The 23370-nt window shown below is 37.7% G+C and overlaps 1 protein-coding gene across 1 annotated transcript in view; it reads left to right on the top strand.

Annotated features, from left to right (window-relative positions):
- Window positions 1-23370, top strand: part of FAM189A1 (family with sequence similarity 189, member A1) — a 91873-nt gene that overhangs the window by 67577 nt on the left and 926 nt on the right. Inside the window, exons 7-11 of the mRNA XM_009994522.1 lie at window positions 7844-8004; window positions 8628-8763; window positions 14930-15005; window positions 16509-17102; window positions 21564-21886. Coding sequence (XP_009992824.1) covers window positions 7844-8004; window positions 8628-8763; window positions 14930-15005; window positions 16509-17102; window positions 21564-21886 — 1290 coding nt within the window. The remainder of the gene's footprint in view (window positions 1-7843; window positions 8005-8627; window positions 8764-14929; window positions 15006-16508; window positions 17103-21563; window positions 21887-23370) is intronic.

Here is a 23370-nt window from a genome sequence, read left to right as displayed (position 1 = left end):
CATTTGTATTTTAGAAGTTTGCATAGACAGAACGCTGGCCCAGGAAGTTAGCTGCAAATCATTCATCCAAGAAAGAAATGTTGTATAACCTGCCACGCAGCCGTGTGGTTGATTTAAAAACACATAATTACAAACCCCTTATACACTAGCTGCCATGGATATTGATTTGATGCACAAATTACAGAGATAAGGCTGTCCTTTCTAGACAAATGTTCCAGACACTGGGTTACAAACTCAGTTAAAGAATATCTCCAGTCTGTGGTCTGGTGATTACTTCGCCTAGTGGCAGATATAATGTTAGGCATGAATGTCTACCTAATGCATACAAATGGAATATAAATGCAGTTTTTCTTGTAGCACTCTGTGTATTCATATTATGCATGCTTGTAGAGGCTTGGAAACAGTGCTGATTTAATATCCTCTGTATGTCAAACTGAATTGACAGCGATAATTATTTTAGCTGATGACACATCTTATTTTAGATGTTAAAGGATTTTTTTTCCTACTGTAGGTATTATTTTCATACACTGCCCCCTCCCCAGTAATACAAATTGACTAAAGATCTTTTTCACCTTACAGTGAAGACAGGGAAATGAAGTGATCATCACACCTGGGAGGATCTATCTGTCTAGTGTGATCCAGAAGCATAACCATATATATTCCAGGAATCTTAACCTACACTTAATTTTATGGTATTTTGCAGTGTAAGAGGAATAAAAATGTATACATGACAATAAACCAAGAATGATATTAAAGTGCTTCTGATTACCATGTGCAAGAAGCAGTAATCTCAACAGGAAGTCAAATACCTTAAAAGCATGTAATTTTTTTCTCTGTCACTTCATTCTTCTTCCCTAAAATTCTTTCTTTACCACCTGATGCTGCTGCTATTTTATCAGTTTCTTTTTGCTTCCTATGCTTTGTGCTTCCAGCTTTTTGTCTTCCTTCTTAGTTGTTTCTTCTACCCTTTCAGCTTCTTCCTTTCAGTACTTTTAGCTTCCACCCTTTCAGTTCTTCTACCCTTTCAGCTTTACTGACAAGAATTCTTCTCTCTCCACAGCAGAAGGGAGTTATATCTATCTTTCTGCTTGACTCCAGTCTTGTCTTGTTTATCCTTAAGTTTTTCCCTTTCTTTTTTCAGGTTGCTGAGCCAGATTCCTACCAGGCCTAAGTGAGTGTAACTTCCCTGGGGCTACGCTGACTTAGACCAGCTGAACTCTGGCCTGAAGATTTCTTTTTCCTCCAATATTTTCAGTCCATTGTCCCATGATCTGCAGTTTCCTTTTTCTCTTCTGTACTTGGAAGTCTGATTTGCTTCCTTTTTTCTTGCTTTTTAATGCTTGATTTGTGACTTTTACTCTTCACTGAGGTATGCAGCATCTTCTCTTAGCAGGGCTGTACCATTCAGAAGTTTAAGATAGAAGCAGCAAGAGTTATCACCCCTCTTAGATGAAAAAGTTTTAATTATTGTGCCAATTCTTTTACTCTCTTCTTCCAGTATTCAAGAGCTACATAAGCTCTCCTGTAGGAAGAGGAGGCATGGAAATATAATTCATAGCCAGCAAAGGCATTATGCAGTAGGAAACAACCTCCTCAGACATTATTAGGTTCAAAACTTTTGTGATTCATGCACGGTGTTAGTGTTCTTGTCTCAGAAATCAGTTAGAATGGTGAATTTTTGGAAATGTCAGATGATGTCAAACATTAAGGAAAAAATACTGCCAAATATTGCAAACTATTTTTATTGAGTTATATATTTGTTTCCTTTAGTTTTTACTTTTGTATTCTTGTATGGGACACAGAAACATATTTTCCTACATTGTTCCTCCTTTGAATTGACTGTTTCAGAAATTACCCCAAATTTTCCACCTCACTTTTACCTTTCTTATCCTGTTAAGGAAACAAAATTGCTTAGGAAAAGCAATCTACCTATTGTACTAAAGCTGCTGGAGTAAGTGGTACCATAGTTAAAGACTGAAATAGCATCTGATGTGTGTTTCACTACCTTAGACAGTGCAGGGCTGCACTCGCTTACAGAGCTTCCCAAAATTGTTCTTTCTGTGTACGCTCCCCTCCAGCAGATACATGTGAATGATATCAGATTCTATCACTGTTCTGGAATGTGAAGAAGCATCTCTTAATAACCAAGCTGTCACTTCAAGGATATTTCACTTTTTGCCTAAGGCAGATTCAGTTTTCATCTTGTCTAAAGAATGGCTACTGCAAAATTCACACTGTTTTCTTGAAAAGGTAGCTGCCTGAATTGAACAAAGAAATACAAGAAGTTGCCCCTACTTGTGGCCGAGTTAAAGCCTGAAGTACAGCTATACCAGTCCTTCCTTCACTCCAAATACCTTTATACACATCCTTACCCAGTACAGATCCTAGAAGTACTGGCACTGGTATCATTCAGTGTATTCTGATGTTAACACCAACACTGCTAGCAAGTGTTTTTCATGTTATGTGATACCTAAACAATCTGTTATTTTGTAAAGGAATTAAGGTAGTGATGACACATGCGAGCTCAACATTTAATTACATTTGTCATCATCCATAATGGTAATTCAGCATGTCATTAATTTAATAGGCTAGAGTTAATATTTCTACTCAAACACCTCAAATAAAGCACCTCTGTTTGAGGACAGTATCTTGCTGGCATTGTTTAACCCCTTACCCTGGTGAAATACTAGTAATCCCCCGCCTTCAGGATGGAACTTCAAATTAAGTGAGAACTGATCTTATTACATAATTTTTATTATCTAACCTAAATATAAAAAAACCCTAAATATTACCACTTTTGGCACAAAGCTCACTTAAAGGGACTGTAAAGGCCAGATGAAAGTTGTCTTGGAAGTGTGCATTGAGTGATGCACATCCTAAATGTAAATGTGGTTACATAAATATTCCCCTCAGCTCCACCGCAAATAAAAAGGTAAACCAGCAACCTTTAGTGTAGGAAAGCTTATGACATTTTAAGAAAATGTACTGTTTTCCATTTCACATTTTATTGGTGGAATAAGAATGTTTATTGCTTAAGACTTTTTGAAAATACTGTCCATACTTCAAGAAAGATGTATTGTCACAGACCAGTCCCTCTGTGACTACAGACCTAATGGCTTGTGATGGTTATAGGAACAGCAACTGGAAACAATGGAGCAGGAGAACATAAATCTCTGTTTTTCTTATAAAAATATCTTTTGTGTTACAATTTCTCTTTAATGCCAGACACAAATTAGAAGAGTCAGCCATGATTCTTCTGGTCTTGCAGACAATTAGTATGTAGATTATCCTTCGGGAGGTATTGATTCCTGTGTTTCAGAAAAGGAAAAAAGCAACCTCTCCAGGAGGAGGACAGTTAATTAAAGAGAGAATTATAGACCCAAAGATATTGCAGAGAGCTTTTACTATAGACAACATGCCAATATATAATTATATGCAATTAATATTTTTTTTTATTTCCCATTCCCAAGAGTTAAAATATGTTTATAAATGACATCTAGAAACTGAAATGAGGCTAACAAATCATGGAGTCTCCAAAGGACTAATTTCAAAGTTATATAGTAAATATATTAAATGGGACATGGAGGGCAGAGGTAATTACATGCAGATATGGGAAATACTCTAGATAAGATTTCCTTCAAGCAGTCACCACTTACTGATATATGGCAGTTACTGGATTAGATATGTCATAGTTGCTAAGCAGTGAATCCCAGCCCTGGTTTTTATCTGGAGTCAGTAGTGCTGATCAACTGTGGAATATGTAGAATAGTGGATGTCTTTGTTGATGTTTAGTGGGGATACCTGGAAATACTGATGAGGAGTTTTTACTTTCTCAGGTTGAAGGACTTGCCACATTGCATTGCACTGGGTAACTGTTTCATTAGGGAGTTCTGTTACCAGGCCTTATCTGCTGTTTCTTCAGTTCTTTCATTGAGACAGCTTTTACTTCAATATACTAAAAATATTCAGAATATAAATAATAAACTCCAATCATTCAGCTTCTAGACAACCTCTCAGTGAAGAGCCAGAAATTTGGACAATAAAAAAAGAAAGTGAGTTTTATGATCTTATTCATATCTATCTAATGGTGTTTCCTTCACCTTGAAGAGCTAAAATCTGTAGAAAGAGTTCTGTTACTCTGCAAAGCTCTGTCATCTTCACTGGGAGGTGACAGTAAATGTGTCTTGCTACAGGTTCTAATCTTGCTGGTGTCACTGGTGTCCCGCCCTACATCACTGGCTGTGTGGAGTTCTCAGTACTGTGGCACATGGACCCTTGACCATAACTGTATTTCCAGGAATCTGAAATTCTTCTGCTCCCACTGGAAGTGACGTGCTTCTAGCATTTGTGTTTCTAATTCCCTTCTTGCTGACAACTTGCTGCTGGTGCCATGGCTAACCCCTGTATAGACTTGTCCTGGTTTGAGCCAGGATGAAGCCACTTTTCCTTTTACTGACTTTTTTTCCTTCAGTAAGCTTTCTTTTAACTAGTAGCAGAGTGTTCCAGCTAGGAATGATACAAACGGTGGAATATTTTCCTAACTGCTGGCTTTTCAAGGTCACATCTTTACTCTGCCAGCTCAGGCACAACAGGGAGATCTGTGACCCCCCATGTAGGGGCTTAATCCTGGCTCAAACCAGGACATGAGTTCATGTCCAGAAAGTGGGTACACAACCACAGCATTGTACAGCTTCCTAGTTTGCCCTTCTCCATTCAGATAACGTGTTTTATCCTTCCCTTATAACTTGAAGTAACAAATTAAGTAGTCCTCGATATGAAATAAAGGACTGCTTAAATCAGGCTGTTAACTGTTGAAGATAGGCATGCCCCATTTAAACACAAAATTAACCCTCTGCAATATGTGCACCATGTTGTACATCCATTTAGCACCTGTATGAATCTATGTATAATGCTTATTAGGTATCAGGCGTGTTCCAAAGACTAAAGTAAGGCCATCTTTAGTCCAAGGATGAGAAAAAAGCTGCATGTGTATAACAGTTGGAGTGCCAAGCTTCCAGCGTATTGTTGGTTCTTAAAAGGATGTAAATTCTAGATGTGTATTTCATTGCCCATCAGATTTCTGAAAGCTCCCAGCATCCGGTAGCTACAGGTGGTCAACAGAAATGGTTGAGTGTTTGAGATTTCCTGCATACCCTTGTCTGCAACTGTTTTCTGCCCATTGCTTCTGCAGTGGCTGGTTCAATGCCCAGAGCCTGGCTAGAGACCTGCTTTGTGAGCGGTTCTGTAGTGGGAGCTGTAGCATTTGAAATGACATTGAATGCAGCTTGATCTTGTTTATACTTGTGACCAATCAAACCACCCCAGTTTTGGTTTGGCAGTTCTTACTGTCTGTCCTACTTGACATCAACATTTTGAGACTGATTATTTAGTAATAACTGTCTTCTCATTTTTTAATATTTTTTTTTAAAGCCTGTTTCCTTGTAAAAGCATTTGTCAGTGTTCCTCCATCTAGTCCAGCTTTGTCAGCTGTTTGTGTTTGCTTACCCTGTCTTTTTCTTACCTATGGAATTTGTATTTAGTCTTTGCTGAGCCCCTGCCAGCCTTCACCATTAGAAACTAACCCTTAAAGATTTTTAAAATACATTTTACTCTAGAAAAAATAAACTTTTGCAGGCTAGTGGAGATTAGTAGATAGACGAGTATGGAATAAGATATTATTTAATTCCCACTTTATAGCTTTCTGATTGTTTTCTCAAGGATGTCTGTTCTTTGTGATAATCCCTTATATTTGCTATTGTTTCATTTCCTGCTAGTCACCCTCTTACAGCCTTTTTCAATTTAATTTTTGTGCCTTCCAGCAGGATGATATCACACAGGTAAAGTGTTGTTTATAAACACACACACCCAAAAATGTGCATTTTTCATGTCCATTTTGCCACTCATTCTCAGCGTTGGTCACACAAAGTTTGTTGCCATGATTTGTATTCACAGTAAAGGTTCTTGAGAGGGATACAAATGATTCTTCTGTTAAACTGAACTGCATCTAAACATTAGGTCTTTTCCTTCTTGAACCACAGCCTCTTCTACCCTGTGTGAAACCTTTCACTTCTGTTACATATCACAAAATATACACTTGAGAGTCCACTCGCTGTGAAAGTGCTCTGTGTTTAACTGCCTTGTTCTGAGGGGCGTGAAGAGTGTCACTTCCTATATAGGGCTGAATGAAACAAGCTCCAGGGAGTTGAAGGGATGGAGCTACATGTTCTCTGGTGCAAATCAAAGCTTGGGTTCCATGGCAGCATATGGAAATAGTCTGGGAGAAGGTAAAGTTATAAAATAAAATAGTTTTGTTTCCAGACTGTAAAAAGTACTCAAATTATCAACTAGAAAAGTTAGTGTAATCCTAAATTTGGTGGAATCAAGTAGGGTAATGTGAGTCCAGAGTATACAAGTATTTGTCTTAATTGTGAGAAATTTTAATACATTTTTCAGGTCACTAAGTTGAACTTTGTCTTGCTTTCTTTTTTCCTAAAAATTCTTCACTGTATTTGAGGTGGTAGCAAACTGATAATTGCTGATGATTACGTCACTTTGAGCAGTAGTTTGGTGTCTGACAGTTAATGTAACATTGTAGTTTGGGAAATGGCTGTTTAAAGATCAGCTGAATTTAGACCAAATAATTGCAAAAATGTAGGTTTATTCTGTAAGACAAACCTGTAGGAATGTCTGATAGCATTCAGAATAACAGCATCACATCTTGTGTGAGAGAGGATGCGTAGGAGCATCAGACCATTCTTGTAGCAATGAGTAAATCAGGTTGATGTCATGTCTCATATTCCTATACCATCAGTAGATTGCAATGGGTGAAAGTCATTGATTGGCTGTAAGATAAAAGATTCAACATATTCTGCAGAGGTGGTTCTTTATTTAAGACACATATTCTCCTGTGAAGAACATGCCTTCATAAAATGTTCTTGGCTCATTTGTTGGAAAAGGCAGGACCAAGTCATCTGCAGATCCGAGAAAAGTGTTATGACAGCAGAAGCTTGCCTCGGGAAGAGACAATTCTTCTGTGCTTTTGGATTGTCTTTTATCCATGGGAACCATATAAAGCCAGGTCAAGGTTCCCTACAGTCTGTGGAATGGTCCATATTTGATCTAGAAGTAGGTGAAGCCTTTGCTAGAAGGCCTGTTTAATTACACTGTTTTCGGTATCAAAGGTACCAGCATGACTTCTTGTTATCACTGCTATGCTAGAAGCTGATCAGTTCTGTCACAACTGTTGACAGTAGTTCTCAGTGTTATTTTTTATTATTCATTTGGTTGATTTCTTTTTGGTTTTGACATGTTTATACAGAATGAATGTTTCTTTCATACCAGTGTTTCAAACCTTTATGCTACATTTAAGTGTGCAGCATCTGTGTCACCAAACCATAAATGGCTATTAAGGATATTTTATTTTACAAGAATAATAAAGAATAGTTACAAATTCACCTTTTCTTGGAAGCAAAAAATAGGTATGATATTTATTCAAAATTTAATGAATGCACGGTAGTCTGTTTCTGGTTTGTTTTATTTGCGTTTTCTGGAGGGGTGGGGTTGGTCTTTTTTCTCATTTCAGACTGGAAACAAAAACATGCAAATAGTTATTTGGGTACTTTCATCTGTTGTTCATAAGTTATTCAAATACAGCTAAATATGTAGTTCTATAATAAAATTGTATTACAAGGTAGAAGCATTTCTTGAAAAGCTATTTAATTTCAAATGTCTGTGTTCTGCATCCCAAGATTGACTGGTATTGGTTAGGGTTGCTAATACTGACCTTTTATTAAAATTTTTGTTACTGGTGTGATCTGAAGGAATTTAACCTGTTCATTTTCAGTTTCTGCCACAGAGGCCACATTCTACCAATCCTGACTGCATGACCCCACATGGAACTATTCTGCATCAAACCTTGGATTTTGATGAGTTCATACCACCAATACCACCTCCACCCTACTACCCACCAGAGTATACCTGCACACCAGTCATAGAGGCACAGAGGTGATTCTCCTTCCCTGAAGTTACAGTCATCACAGAGTTCTGAGCTACAGACTGAGAAACGTTTTGAACGAATATGAAGCCAATCAATGTCCTTCACTTACATTAGGTTCTTCTTTCCCATAGAGATTACACACTTCTTTTTCTCTTTGTAAACTTCTTAGGATACACCTGGAAATATTTGTGTTAAAGCACTGCTGTAATAGACAAGTGATTAACTTAGCTAAAGACAAGGATAGCAATATCTGAACTTAAAGCAGAGATCAACTCATAGGTAATCCTCTCACAGTTCACATTATACACTTGAAGTTGAATATGAGATTGAATTTTCTAAGGAAATCATTGCGGTTGATATGTATTATTGTGGAGCAGTGAAGGACATTAATGACTGCAGAATAGGCTGGCAGAGATGGCAGGCATCCAAAATGAAATACAATTTTTAAAGATACCCTGTGAATGTGGCTTCCTTTTGGTTGTCTCATAAATTTCTTCCTATAATTCTTGGTAGTATATTGGTTTTGAAATCAGAAAATGCTTTACATTACTGTGGTGAAGGCAATATTTTACCAAAGAAAACCAGTGCAATTTCTCAATAATTAAGTTTTCTTGTATGTGTTTTTAAGCAGAGGTCTCCATTTGGACTTTCCTCATTCTCCATTCAGTGCTTTATATGAAGTAACCATCAACAGCCCAGGAATGCTGTATCCAGCTGAGCTGCCTCCTCCTTATGAGGCAGTGATTGGAGAGACACCTGCCAGTCAGGTAGGGAAAGCCAAAGGAAATTCCTTACATAGTCTTCAGTTTTTAATGGAGTGAAACCATTTCAGATTAATTATATTATCTAAAATAACTTAGGAGTTAATTTTACTTTGGGGGAGCAACTATTAGAAAATATTCTGTTCTTTAAACACATTTTTCAGACTGTTTTCTTTAAAGGGGTTTAACTAACAAATTTTTCTTAATGTGTGTCCTTATGTTCTTGGTTGAGCAAATGCTTATGTGAGTAGTAATAAATCAGCTGTTACCATCTGTTAAAAAAAGTTGTATGATACTGGACTAACAGTAGCAGAACCCTAGAAAAATGGTTTTGAGTCACCAAAGCACAGTGTGTTTCTTTACTTGAAAAAGAGAATGATATTTTAAAATGAGATTACACTTCTTAATTTTTATAGGTAATAAGAAATCTTGATTTGGAAGCAGGTTTGTTTTCCTGAAAACCCCTAGAGTTGAAAAATATTTTGTATTCCAACTACAGGTGATAGTGTATTTGCCTTACTACTTTTAGTTGGGTCTCAGTACAACAGTGTAGGTTTAACAGGGAAAAAGGTATCTTTGTTTTGTCACATGTTATGCTAATGACTTCTGTGTGTTTGTGTGTGCATATAATAGAGATAATGGGACACTGGGGTTTGCTCTTCATGTAATCTGAGCCAAGACAATTACAAATTCCCATTTTAAACTCTTTGTTCTTGCAATGTTATGATCTAGTCTTGACAGATGCCCTGAGCTCAGTGCCAAGTTCATGTTTTTGTAGTTGCAAGTTGCAGCCTCCATTAAGAGGCCTCCTGCCTCCTGTCAGGCACGGAAGTGCTAGAAGCTGGTTCCTGCTTCAATGTAACATTAGCTGATATAAAACCATGCAGAGCACAGATTTGAATGATTAACAGGAGAGAGACAAGTTTTTCCTATGAAATAGCAACAAATAGGTCTCTATCGCATATATTTGGCTGTTACAGCTTTTAATAGCTTCTGCTATATGACAGAAACAGTTCCTCCTGAGAGTGCAGGACACTTTTATTCTGAATTTTGAGAAAGGATACAGTATGCTTCAGACAAATATTTGTTGCACCTTTTACTTTATTTTTTACTATGCAGCATTAACTCAGCTGAAACAGAATTATAATGTATGTGCATGTACAACCAAAGCTAATTTGAAAAAAGTTTTGCTTGACTTGTGATAATTGAGTCGGCTGTCAAAATGGTAAAATACTTAAAAATGCTTTTAGAAACTGTAATTTATTGCAGGCTTCAGTAAAAACTGAAGGAGTCAAATATTCTAGATACTGTTTATCAGTTGTCAGTAGCACACTGTGGAAAAGTGAGTGGTTGCTGAATTGCACCCATGTTACAGAGTACTTTGCATTTGCCCAAAATAATAGCATTGAAAAGTTTACTAGTAGCTTTTTTTAACGTGAGGGGAAACCACAAATGGAACCACAAACATTTTTACTCTTATGAAGAAGAAGACAATAAGACAAGTATCTGAGAAAAATAGAACCTTGAAATATACAGTCCCAAGCAAAAATGCAGTTTAAAAACTCCAAGTTGTGTCTAACTTTGCATCTTCTGTGACTGGCAAAGCAGCTTCAGACAACTGTTCTCAACAGCAAAATTGGAGTTTCCAAGATCATCTTCTTGCTAAAATATTTTTTTAACCATGTTACATTCTTATTCCTTTACAGTAACATGGAAGAACTGCAAACTGTGGAGGAGTTGGTATTAGTGTTTAAAAAAAAAAAAGAATTGGCAACAATTACATGAGTTATACATGGTTTGGGGGGAAAGAGAAGGACAATTTCTGTGATACGAATGCGTATGTAGTACTAAGGAAGTTTTAGAATAGTGCCATTTTATACTTAAGCACAAGATCACTTTGAGCACTCCTGTAATTGGGGTTACACTTTGCACGAGCACTGACATCCAGCAGCACGATAGCACCAGCATATGACAAGGGTATCATTTAACAGGACATAATTTAAAGCAGCAAAGTCATGCGCTTGAAAGAAGAGCATGAGCTTTAATAAGTAGATGTATTGACTTATTTTTTGGCATCTGGGATCTGTATCAGTGTCTTGCCTGTTCACCTCTGGCCTCCTGGTTTCTAGAAGTGTTTGTTTTAACCACAAGTGTAAATGAGTTGTGATTTTTTATTTCTAAACAGTGCTAATTACATAGTTTCTTACGAGGAGTGAGTTTATATACAGCCGATAGTTACATTCGGAGGCTTGTTAGGGGCAAAATAACAGGAGGTGCCGAGTATCAGAAGTGAAGTACAGGGAGCCTTGTGCATTCCTTGACAACAAAAGCCCTGCATATTTCTTTTGCAGTCCGTGTCCCAGTTGATCTGTAAATGGAGGAATGCAGCCAAAGTCCAGGACAGTTTTAGGTCTACAAGAGGAACAAAATAGAGTACTAAATTCTTACATTATGCAAGTGCTCCCATATAATATGTGCCAAGCTACAGTGTAGGGTGAACTGAAATAACCAGATTTACAAATCCCTCAAAGACAGACTTTGCAATGAAAATCAAGGCAGAGCTTTAGCTACAGAAGTGCTTCTGGAAACCATTATGTAATAATGTCATAATTGTAAAACCTCTTGCTAAGCATCAAGCAATAGGTTTTGTTTGGTTTTATAAGGATTGAGGTCCTTAGAATTCTATTACATTGCATCAAATTAGGCTCAGTATTTCATGCATATTATGAACAACAAATGTCAGAGCTAATTTAATTGGTTGCATCTAAGTCAAAATTGCTGATTTTGTCTGTACTGATTAGGAATTCCCATTTTATGACTGGAAAAAAAAAAAGCACACTGTTTTCCATGCAAAGTACTGGCTAGGAGTACAAGTAGATCAGGATTTTGAGTGAATTATACTAGTGACTGTTTTATGAGGTTTACTAACCTGTAGGCTGTGCAGTCTTATTAAAAGTCATTCTTTCATTTTCCTGTTGATAGCTCAGTGACTTTCTTTATGAGCTTTGTCTGAGGATGTGCAAGTCAATAGGTTTTGTTACCCTAGGCTGTTCAGGAACCTGTATGAAACCACGTGTGAACCAAAACTCTGACCTGACCAAAGACTGTCTGTCTTACCTCCTGCAATTAAAATCATGGTTTTCCTTCCCCTCAAGCAAGAAGGTTAATAAATTCCAAATGCATATAAAATACATTCAGCAATTATTCCTGTAAAGGAAGAAAGAGGCAAGGGAAGGAAAAGGAAAAATTAACACATTGATCCGATAAGCTTTAAATGGCTTATGTTTTCCAAATCATGGCTAAATGCTGAAAAAAGTAGGAGGAGTAACCAAAATTCAAATTATATCCCTGATTTCTTCCGCATACCCAAAATCTTGAAATCTCTTTTTTTCCTGCAATTAATAATGCTAGTTATCAATGAGGCCCTTAAGAGATAAACCTTAATGAACAATAAGTGTTTTTCTGTACATGACAGATTTTATATAGAGGAGAATACTAACAGCCTTTGGTCTTAAGAAACAGTTGCTTTGTGTGTTAATTTATCCCACCTATTTATTTATGTTGCTTGGGTTTGATTGTGGGGGTTGTTGTTGTTTTTTAATTTCCAGCAATTTTGAGAAAATGATAGTATAGTCTGCAGTGTATATAAGCAAGTACCCAGAAATAAAGCTGAGAGGCCATGCCCTTTGATTCACGTGGCAACAAGTCACCTCTAAGAATGTTACCTTGTTTATGCAGCCCCATGTCTTTAGGTATGTTGCTGCAAGGTTTCCAGCCTCTGTAGGAGCCTCTGAGATTGAGGCAGAGCCTGAGAAGGTACGTGGTATGCAGTGTGTGTCCCTCTAAATTCCAAAAGGTGTGAAAGGCTGATACCAGTCTCATTGCCTGGAGGACAGTGCTGAGAACAGTTCCTTCCTGTAGCTTCCCTGAGTAAAACATGAGTCCTCACCCCAGGTGAGCTGAAGGACTCTTAATATGAACACCTCCCTGCAAGGTACAATAGCTTGTCTCCTTTGGGACTTTGGGGTGCTCTATGCAAGCTCTGTTCCAACAGGGTGTCAGAGCAGTTACTGGTAGCTGCTTTGTGGCCTGTGTCAAATGAGCTTAGTAGTATTCCCAGGGCAGAAATTTCTGTCAATCCTGTAATTGTTTCTTTTGGCAAACTAAGCAGAGAATAAAAAAAAAGAACATGAAGATTGAAATGTTGTAATCTAGAAATATTTGTGTAATAGGAAACTAAAGTGTGTAAGTACAATATATATATTTCTTCTGCCTGTAAAATAGGGTGTTTTTTTAAAAGACATGCAGTATTTTGATTTCAAGAATTGCTAGGCCAGCTTTTTTCACAAGCCTTAAGTTTGCTCTTTATGCTGTATAATAATGTTATTTTAAATGTACTAGATGAAAGCTACAGATGGTTCTTTTTAATTAGTACAAGTTTGCCAAAACCTCAGCCTTGTATGTAACTCATTTTATAGGTATGAGGCCATGTTATAGTTACTATGCAATGGCACTACAGCTGCCACGTGACTGGAAGAATGTAGAAGGTCAATAAACCTTTCAGCATGAATATGGCGCAGGTATTTTCCTGTCAGTGATAAAAATTTTGTGAAACCACCTTAATGTAAAATTTAAAAAAAACTAAAAAGACCCCCTATATTTTTAAAAAGGAAAACCTTTCTTCTAAAATGAAGTTAGTCTGATTGAGTTTTCTTCAGGAACAAAGAGGATTTGAGAACCCTTAGTTTCCAGTTAGTTCCCAGCAGTTCCACATTTAGTTCCCAGGTATTGTATGCAAGTTGGTGGCACCACTATTTATTTATCTTTTAAACAGATGCAATATTCTTCTCTAATAGATTCTTTCAGAATCATTTTCCAAGCAAAATTTTTAAAAATATTAATTATTTTACCTTTGCTTCCCAGTCTTCTATCCACCTATTGCTGGTTTAAAGTATTTCTATACTGCTTGTTGTTTAGATTTGCATTCAATAACTCTTAGACTTAAAATCACTTATAAAAACTAATTTTGTATCAGAAAAGGTTTCCTGTTCACTTGATCATAGTAAGCTATCAATGAGCACAGTATGCATATATATGTGTGCATTACTGTATACTGGCATGTTCACTGGAAACTCTTTTCCTTAATAGCTTCAGAGTAATAGTGTTACATTCAGTTTTTTAAAAGGCCAGATACAAATTAAGTTCTTGACAGAAAGGTTTTCAGAGGTGACTGGTGGCTGTTTCTAGGTTCTCTCACCAATCAAGATAAGCTTTTACTAGTTAATTGAGGCTCTACAGGCAGAAGCAGATACAATGCTTTCTGCTAAATATGGTATAAATCTCATTCCCTTCAAATTTTATGTATTTCTCATTGATTGTTACCAGCTATTTATTGGAACAACTTTTTAATAATCATGATACAAAGAACTGCTAAAAATCTAGTAAGACTGGCAACCAGGTCCAATCCAAAGTCTATTGAAAGCAGTTGAAAGAAAATTTCCTGTATTTCAGGTGTTTATGGATCAAGTATTTCTAGCAGGACTGATTCTTTACTTTGTTCTCATAATTCTTAAAAGTGAAGTTACACACTTAGATACATCTGTTCAGAGTAAGCCCCAGTATTTCTCCATCTTTGATATCCTGGAGAACACCCATGGGCTGTAGTGGGTGGCAATGATGTTATAGGGGTTACAAATACTTTTGGTATTAACATCTCAGCAAACAACTAAAGGAAAATACTTTGGGGGTTGTTTTTATGGCTTCTCTTGTCTAGTCTGTTTTAGGGTGATATTGTGCGGTGGAAAAAGTAGAAAATGGAAAAACGCAGACTTCAGAAAAAGAGATTGCTTGTAATAAAACCGTTAGTGTTACTTATTGCAAACATTAATTTTTGTAATGTGGGGCTGCAGCCCCAGCTGCCTGTGAATTCAAGATTAATTTGGCACATGGATAATGGAAAAATGACAACTTGCTTTAAGCACGTTCCTTGGCCCTGCATTTGTTCCTGATCCAAAGACATTGTAAAATACTGTATCTTTAAATATCTTTCAGTCTGCTGCTTTTATGATAGTTATTTCACATTAGTGGGTGTGTTCTTAAGATCATCAGCACCACACTTTGTTTTAGGAAATGGCAGATTAATGTGCTGTTTCATTAAACAATTTTCATTTAGGTCACTGGTACTGATCAGCAAGTGTCTGAATCAAGCGTGGGAGAGAGGAACGTGACTCTGGACTTCAGCACACAAGGTAGTCATAGTATTGTGTTTGTCTGCTTGACAAAGATTAAAAGGGATTTTTGAGAGGACTTTTCATTCTCTTCTGTCCTTCCCAGTGGAGAAAGAAAGATTTACTTTCAGATTGTTCACGGCAAGAAGAACCTTTTCACAGTCTTAAACTGCTGTGGCTAGAAATGCGGAGGAGAGCTTTCCTCAGCAAGGCATGCTCTTGGAGGCAGATATGGCAACTGTCATGTCTCTTTGAAGAGTGATGCACACAAGTGGCAGCTTGTTTCTCAGTGTCAGCAACCATAGGTGTCTTCCTGGCAGTCCACATGCCTTCTCCATGTAGTAGTTTTCTTTCATGGCTTCCAGCAACCTGAACAGGAAGCTTGCTGCCTGAAGCATTAGATATTGTGAATGCAAGTAGATGAGTAGCAGCACAGATGCTGTGTAAAGTTTAAAACTTACTGGACTAGATCTTCTTACTGTGTCTATTGATATGCAGAGCTTCTTAAAAATTACCGCCTCAAGGGATCATGAGATGTTAAGCAATTTATGTGAAATTATTAATTTAGTAAAACTTCCAGTAGTGAAAGAGCTGTTCCTGTACAAATGTAGTTAGAAAGAATACTTTGGTATCAGTGCTCAAGCATGCTTATTAGTTGAAGAAATACCCAACGATAGCAGAAATTATCTTTGCTGAAGGACACTAGGAACACATACATTACTTCAGACTTTTTAGCTTTGGCATTCTGTCATCTTCTTGCCCTTGTGGCCAAGAAGGCCAATGGCATCCTGGGGTGTATTAGAAAGGGTGTGGTTAGTAGGTCAAGAGAGGTTCTCCTCCCCCTCTATTCTGCATTGGTGAGGCCACATCTGGAGTATTGTGTCCAGTTCTGGGCCCCTCAGTTCAAAAAGGACAGGGAACTGCTCGAAAGAGTCCAGCGCAGAGCTACGAAGATGATTAGGGGAGTGGAACATCTCCCTTATGAGGAAAGGCTGAGGGAGCTGGGTCTCTTTAGCTTGGAGAAAAGGAGACTGAGGGGTGACCTCATCAATGTTTACAAATATGTAAGGGGTGAGTGTCAGGGGGATGGAGTTAGGCTTTTCTCAGTGATGACCAGTGATAGGACAAGGGGTAATGGGTGTAAATTGGAGCATAGGAGGTTCAAGGTGAATATCCGAAAAAATTTTTTTACTGTGAGAGTGACAGAGCACTGGAACAGACTGCCCAGGGAGGTTGTGGAGTCTCCCTCACTGGAGACATTCAAAACCCACCTGGATGAGTTCCTGTGTGATGTACTCTAGGTGACCCTGCTCTGGCAGGGGGGTTGGACTAGATGATCTCTTGAGGTCCCTTCCAGCCCCTAAGATTCTTTAGCTTTGGCATTCTATGATCTGAAATCTTTTGAGTAATTATTAATGTACTTGCCAATTACTACATTTAAATGAGTATATTGAAAACTGGGCTGGGAGGAGTGGGAGAGGGGCGGGAAGTCTTTAATTTCTCTCTAAATCTCTTGTTTTGCAGTTTCTGTTGAGAGCACCTCTTTGATGGTCTCTGAGGCTTTTGATATCCCAGACCGTAGCTGCTCTTCTGAAGATCTTTGTTCGCTGGAAGTTCAAGGATCTCTCCATTCTGCAGATACTTCTCTCTCCTGTACCCCTAAAGGGGCTACGGACCAGAGCTGCAGCACTCTGGATTACAGCACCAGCTGCAGGTTCCACAAAACTTGCCCAGAAAGTTTTCCCGATGAGGATGGCAGTTCGCACAGTCAAGCCTCTACAGACAGGCCTCAAGGACAAGAAATGAACTGTGCCCATGGCAGGTCTTTGGACTGTCCCTCAGAGAATGTCAGTCCCTCAGAAAGAGAACTGCAGAGTTCTGCTCAAGAGAGCAATCTCATTCCACCTTTGAAGCAAAAGAAAATCTGCTGTGGAGTCTTTAGCCAGCCTCCTGTCCCTTCCCAGATCTCTCCCTGTTTGGGGCCTGCAAATACTTCACCATATGCAAGTGGCCAGGAGGGTGCTGCCCAGCAGCATCCTGTCACACAGCACCCCGTTGCAAATATAGTCCGATCAACTAGTGACCCTGTTTCATGTTCGTCTCACACAGAAGGTAGGTGTAGTGCCACAAGGCTGATGGAGCATGGAGCAGATGACTGGTATGTGATTTATGCAGCAATTGGTGCTGCTGGAAATTACATTAAATGTTCTAGTGAGGGTTCACTCAAGTGTGAAAGCTTAAGTTTGGTGCACATTTTCTAGATTTGAAAAATTTTAAGAAGAATGAAACAGGAAAAGTGACAGAATGAAATGAATTTTAGCTTTCCTAAATTATACCAGCCTTTTCTGCAGTGCTCAGAAAACCATCTTGAGTAGATGCTTCCACCTCTGTATTACTGTTATATTGAGAAGCTAAACTAAACAGGGCAGTGGTAGCTTGTAGTATAACGGTTTATGTTTCCTGAAGGTGACAGTGACACTGACAGTGTTAGTGCATGTCAGGACAGTCAGCATGGCTGTGTAGTGGAAAGTTGGACTGTCCAGTGAAAAGTTTAAAAAGACAAATTAAAGATGAGGCACGTGACCAGATATATGACAAGGAAAACTTTTGGCTGTCGTGGATAAGCATCTTCTGATATTAATCTGCTCTTAGACAAGTAGGGGAGAGGAGATGAAAGGTGTATCTTCCTGAAAATTTGGTTGTTAGTGGAAAAGAAATGTTTGATTTAGTAGAGAATGGCTTGGTTGAATAACAGTAGGAATGTAGAACAATCTAAACCATTTGAAAAGGGCAGATTTTACAAAAGGATGTAAGCTGTTTGGAGAGTTTCAAAGGGGTAAACTGCAAAAGTTGTTTGAAAATAAAGATAAAAAGCTTTTTAAGATGTTATAGATTGTGCTGTTACAGATGCATTCACTGGGCTTTTAAAAGGGTCTAGAGGAAGAATCATGTGATGAGCTCAAAACACAAGTAGACAAAATACTGAAATAACTGGTCTCATTTTCAAAGTTATATTGGTTCTGTTCCACTTTGCATCATTATTCTGTTTCTATGAATTTTAGAGACCTTATATTTGGCTCAATAATTGAATGTCTTTTACACTTAGAAATCATAGCCTCAACATCCTGTCCAGGAAAAGTGAATCTTTAATCTAGAATTCTGCATTTACTTTATGAAATTTACTCTGCTACAATATATGTGCTATGAAGCTGATGTGCAGACAGTAAGAATCCTTTCTACTGTGCTAATGACAGGAAGAGCAATACTTTCTCTTCTGGATCATGCTCTGCAAGATTTCCATATTATGCTCCATATGCTCTTTGAGTAGTGCTGGGGAGAGAGATTACTGTAGGCAGCCATATCTGCATGTTCTAGCTGACTGCTGGGACACCTGGTAGAACAGATGCTCTGCCTTAATTTTTAACATGTCCTAAATACATCCATCATCTTTTCTGGAGGAGTGGCATTATGGGAATTACACTGACTAATTTCTAAGTTCTTAGTCCTACATCAGTTGAGGGACATGGGTTCAACATCACTGAAATGTCACATAGCTCAGCAAAGATTGTAATAAAGGAGCAGAGATAGTTGTAGAGATACTGATACACACCCAGCAGAGGGGGAGCAAGAGAAGAAGTAACTTGGAGGGAACGTGTTTGTGCTGATCTAGCTTGCCATTCTTTTGCTGCTTACAAAAGAGTCTTCAAAATGAAATCTTTAAGAGAAACACTCAAGTCTAGATGTGCATATTTCTTTCATTTATTTGTTTGGCAAGCTACAGTTTGTAAAATTTTACTCTGAAGGTTTTCACAACTTCCCATTGCTTCCCTTTCCTCTACTTTTTGTTGAGCTTTACTTGGAAATCACACATGGGTTAGAAGCAGCACAGTTCTAGTAACATGCACTGGCTGTTTGTAGCAGCCCTGAAGCTTATTTTTCCTAAGCTCTGACACACAACCCGAGTTCTTTATAATTTTTATAACTTCAGAAAGGTGTTTGATCTAGATTTGACATGACTGGCTATTGGTATATAGATCTCGCTGCAGAATTGTAAAATACATCCTCAGAGTTGAATAACAGGCAAAGATGAAAGGAACCAACTGAGCTCCATCAACTAACCAACCAGGAGAACTTGTGTTTGGGCTGGTTTTTTTTGTAACATCCACTTATTTGTTTTAATTTTCCTGGAGTAAAACTGGCCAAATAGACTGACCAGATGAAAGACAGAGCTGTAACTGTGTATTGTTAGTTCTAATAACTCATGCAAGAGACATACTGAGGATTTTTGAGAACTGAGGGGTGTGGGAGCTTCAGGCATTATAACAAATGGGAAATACAGTGGTCAGATTGTTAAGTAGGGTTTGGGTTTTTTTCTTAGGACCCTGTCTTTCTACTTTAAGAGAAAGAATTACCTTATCTTCTGATTAACCTCCCTATAAAAGTCAATGTGAAGAGATTTAGAAGTGCAACCTTGAAATTTACTGCATAGAGTTTTGTTAAATGGGTCTTGAATGTTACTGTGATTGCAGGGCACGTGGTTTGGATCATGATTTATGTGACACAGGGATGTTGCACATGTGCAACAGCATAGTGAAGCAACAGCAGTGAGATCTAATAAATTAGTAATGTGGGAATTTTAACACTGACATAAAACTCTGGGCTTTTAGGTCAGTAAAACACAATTCATGTGCTTCAACCAGATCTTGACATGATGGTGTCTTTATGGCATGTACAAGCAATAATTCTTCCATGAATCCTTTAATGCTGAAAGTCAGCTTGTTTATTTGTTTTAAAGTATCTGTCATTCCTACTAGGGAAATAAAAAGTTTAGTTTAATAACTGCCCCTGGACAATGTACGAATGGTGGGTTCACATATAACCTCTCTAAGAACTAGTGCCCTCTTAAAAAAATTATGGATATATGAATGCGTTGCATCTTTTTGTCTTTCTATGTAAAGTTTATCATAACAAAGAAGGACCAAATCAGCTTCTAGCACTGATACTTGTTAAATAAACTAAATCTATAATCAAATATTTATCAGTTAAGTGCCTCAGTGATTATGGTAGTGTTCCAGATAACTCAGGACACTGTCTAGTGGTATAGTTTCGGCTGTGCTGCAGGGACATTAAGCAGTATAATAATGGATAACAAGACGGAACTTCTGAAGTGTCTCCTCTTAGTAAGCATGCCATGATTCATGTGTTGAAGTACTTCAGCATAATAAAGCGAATTAAGACAGAATAGAAGCTGTCTCTTAATTTCTTACAGATTTTCTATGTTTGTAGCATCCTACCTTTGTTTTCTGTCATTTAATGATTTGTTCTGCCAGAGAGGATTATACGGGCTTTTCATTACGAACTTTACCTGAAAACCTCTTCTAATCTTCCTAGAAGTTAAGAATAGTTCTCAGTCTTGGAAACAGGTGCAAACAGCCCCAGCATAAATGTGAGAGCTTATTCCATCTTGACTGTCACAAGCTTGAAATCAGGAAGACTGCACTGGTAGGATGTAGATGAGATGTATACGCAGAGCACTTTGTAGATGCTCTGTAGCCACTTGTTCGTGATTGGATCATCAGTAACCATTGTGGTCACCTCCCATTAATCTGATGAGTGGTGGAAAGCATTTGTCCTGCAACAAATGAGAACATTTAAAAAAGGAGGTAGAAATACTGAATAAAATGCTGGTTTTGTAGATATAAGAGGAGTTTAGGATTTGATAGCAATGTAACAGAGAGGAAACCATCAAGCAGGAACATGTATTTAACTGGTTTTAGGACATCTCTCTGTATAGTAGCTTCTCTTTATGAATAGACCTCTTGAAAGCAGTATTTCTTCTGCATAGTTTTATTCTGTAAAGGAGATAATAAAAGATTCCAATGTACTTTTTTCCTTGCTTTGGGCAAAGAGTTGATTGTCCTCTTTCTGTCTCTGGTTAAAGGTGATAATTGTGCCTGGACTCCTATATGTAGCCAGCATCAAGATGCAGAATTATCTCCAGCTGCACTAGAAACAGGTGAGGTAAAGCAGGATCATACAGGTGTCCTTCCTTTTAAAAAAATAATAATTAAAAGCTTCTGATAAACGAGCTCTGGAAAAATTGGGGTAGAAAAATAGGTGTATTATGTACAATTCTGTTGGAACCAGCCTTTGAATAAAAATAAATGCTGCAAATGATGTCTTGTGTTTTAGTTCAGCATTTTTATTTTCTCTGTATTTCTCACTAATCTCTCTCATATCATTCACTGCTTATAATTTTCAAGGTCTAGAAATAAGGGGAACTTTACTCTTAAATCTGGGGGTAGGTGAAGGGTTGGGCCTAAAGCATGAAAAGTGTCATAAATAACACTGAGTAGCTGGTGGTTCCCCTTACTGTTAATAGCAACTGAAGACCTCAAAAGTAGAGGAAACAGAAATGTCATGAAATTTATTTTTTTTTTCAGAAAAACTACATTTTATGACAAAGTAAAAACCTCTGTGACAATATTTGTTTTGCCTTTTCTTTTTCTTTTACTTTTTCTTTTTTTCCCCTTTTTTAAAACTTATTACTTTAAAGATATTCTTCCCCCCCTTTTTTAGTTTCTGGTTCTCATATGGCTGCCTCAGCTTATCAGCATTCTTTGAGCAATTTCCTATCAAGTGGAAAACAGAGGGATACAAGGAAGACTGATCTACACCTAAAGCCAAAGGCTTTGCACAGAGTCTCAAAAGATCGACCACACTCTTTAGTGGACCTTAAGGCCTATAAAGACACCAAAATTTTGGTGGCAAAGTTTTTGGAACATTCAAACTGTAATCTCCCTCCAGAAGTACGTCATGTAGTGAACAGCATCCGGTCAGTGATTAAGTCTGATGAAAGACACATGGAAGAAGCCATCTTCAGTGCCAATATTATAGACCAGGTAGGCCATTTAAGTTGTAAAGATTCGTTCAGCTTCATAGACACATACCTTATTTAAATGTTTGTACAGCTTTAAGTACTAATGATGATTGCTACAAAAGTTCTTTTATAGTAACATGGCTTTAGTAAGAAAAAATATTTACTGGGCAGTGATGCATTTTACAGTGAAGCACTTATAAAGGCCTTTAAAATTCTTCAGCTGAACCCAGTAGTATCCTAGGAGGTCTCTTGGGAACTGATATTTACACATTGATAATCACAGTCTCTGATATCCAATGATTTTCTGCTCCTGTCGAATACATGAATTTGTGTTCATGTACAGAGACACACACCACTGACTTGGATCAGTTGTTTTTGCAGCCAGATCTATTTGTTGTGTAAGGCACTAGCTGCAATGAATAGGTAGATACAAAAGCTAAGCCACAATCTATCAATATGACCATTGCTATTTTTAAGAAAACAAATTGAGAAGTTCTGCTTTTCCAAGTGACGGAATAATGTATCTTCTCACCTTGAATGAGAATGAAACAGAAGGCTTGGAAGGAATCCTTTAAAGCAAGGGCATTAGTAGTGACAGCAACTTTTATTATCTAATGCATATGTAATAATAAATCTTTTCTGCCGGAAGGATGGTAATGAATCACCTCTTGCTGGTATTGTTACCACAATGCCAGCTATAGAAATGGAAGTTCCTTTTATAGTGTCAGCTTGGAAAAGCAGAATGCTCTTAGCACTGACTGCCACATTAAGTCTGCTTGCAGGGTTTCCACAGAGTGGGACAGACAATTAAGGGTACACTCTTGGCAGCAGTTTCCCCCCCTTCCTGAGGTATTGTCACTCCTAAGGCACCAGTCTCCTGACCCCTAAGAGAGGGAAACTGGCCAAGTATTAAAGTAGGACAGATTACAAAGTATGTGAGATAGTGTGATGTGTCCCAGGAAACACACAGGCTTTAATGCAAGATGGTTTTTGCCAACTATGAGGCAGAACAAAGTAGCAGCACTATCTGTTACCTCTGTACTGACATGGGTAGAGAAGCAGAGCCAGCGTGACATACTGAAGGGTGTCAGGATGGAAGAAGATTTTAACATTTTTATTGCTTTACAAAATTTATACATCGTTAAATCCTCAAGGTTAGAAAGTTGAAAACAATTTTCTTTAAATGAAAAACCCATCTCTCACAAAACAAAATAGTATTAAAAAAATGAGGTTTTATGTAGATCATAAAACTGGAAACCAATGGCCTCATTTTTATCTAGTGTGGATTTATGTCCAGGAGACATATGGTTTTTCCACATTAAATCAATAATTTTAGTACTTATTTTTTTAAAACAAAGACCATTATTAATTGGTGAAAGTCCAGGGCATCCCAGCAGTCTGCTTAAGGAGTAACAGAATTTTTGATAAAACAGTTGTCTAATTCAGGTTTGTGAAGTAGCTTGATAGTTCTGTTAACACCAAAATGTCTACCAGGCTTGCAAGGTT

Source organism: Chaetura pelagica, unplaced genomic scaffold (genome assembly GCF_000747805.2).
Source record: "Chaetura pelagica isolate M959 unplaced genomic scaffold, ChaPel_1.0 scaffold222, whole genome shotgun sequence".
NCBI classification, from domain to species: domain Eukaryota; kingdom Metazoa; phylum Chordata; class Aves; order Apodiformes; family Apodidae; genus Chaetura; species Chaetura pelagica.
The sequence above is the reverse complement of the archived record's forward strand: the minus strand, read 5'-3'. Positions and strand labels throughout refer to the sequence as shown.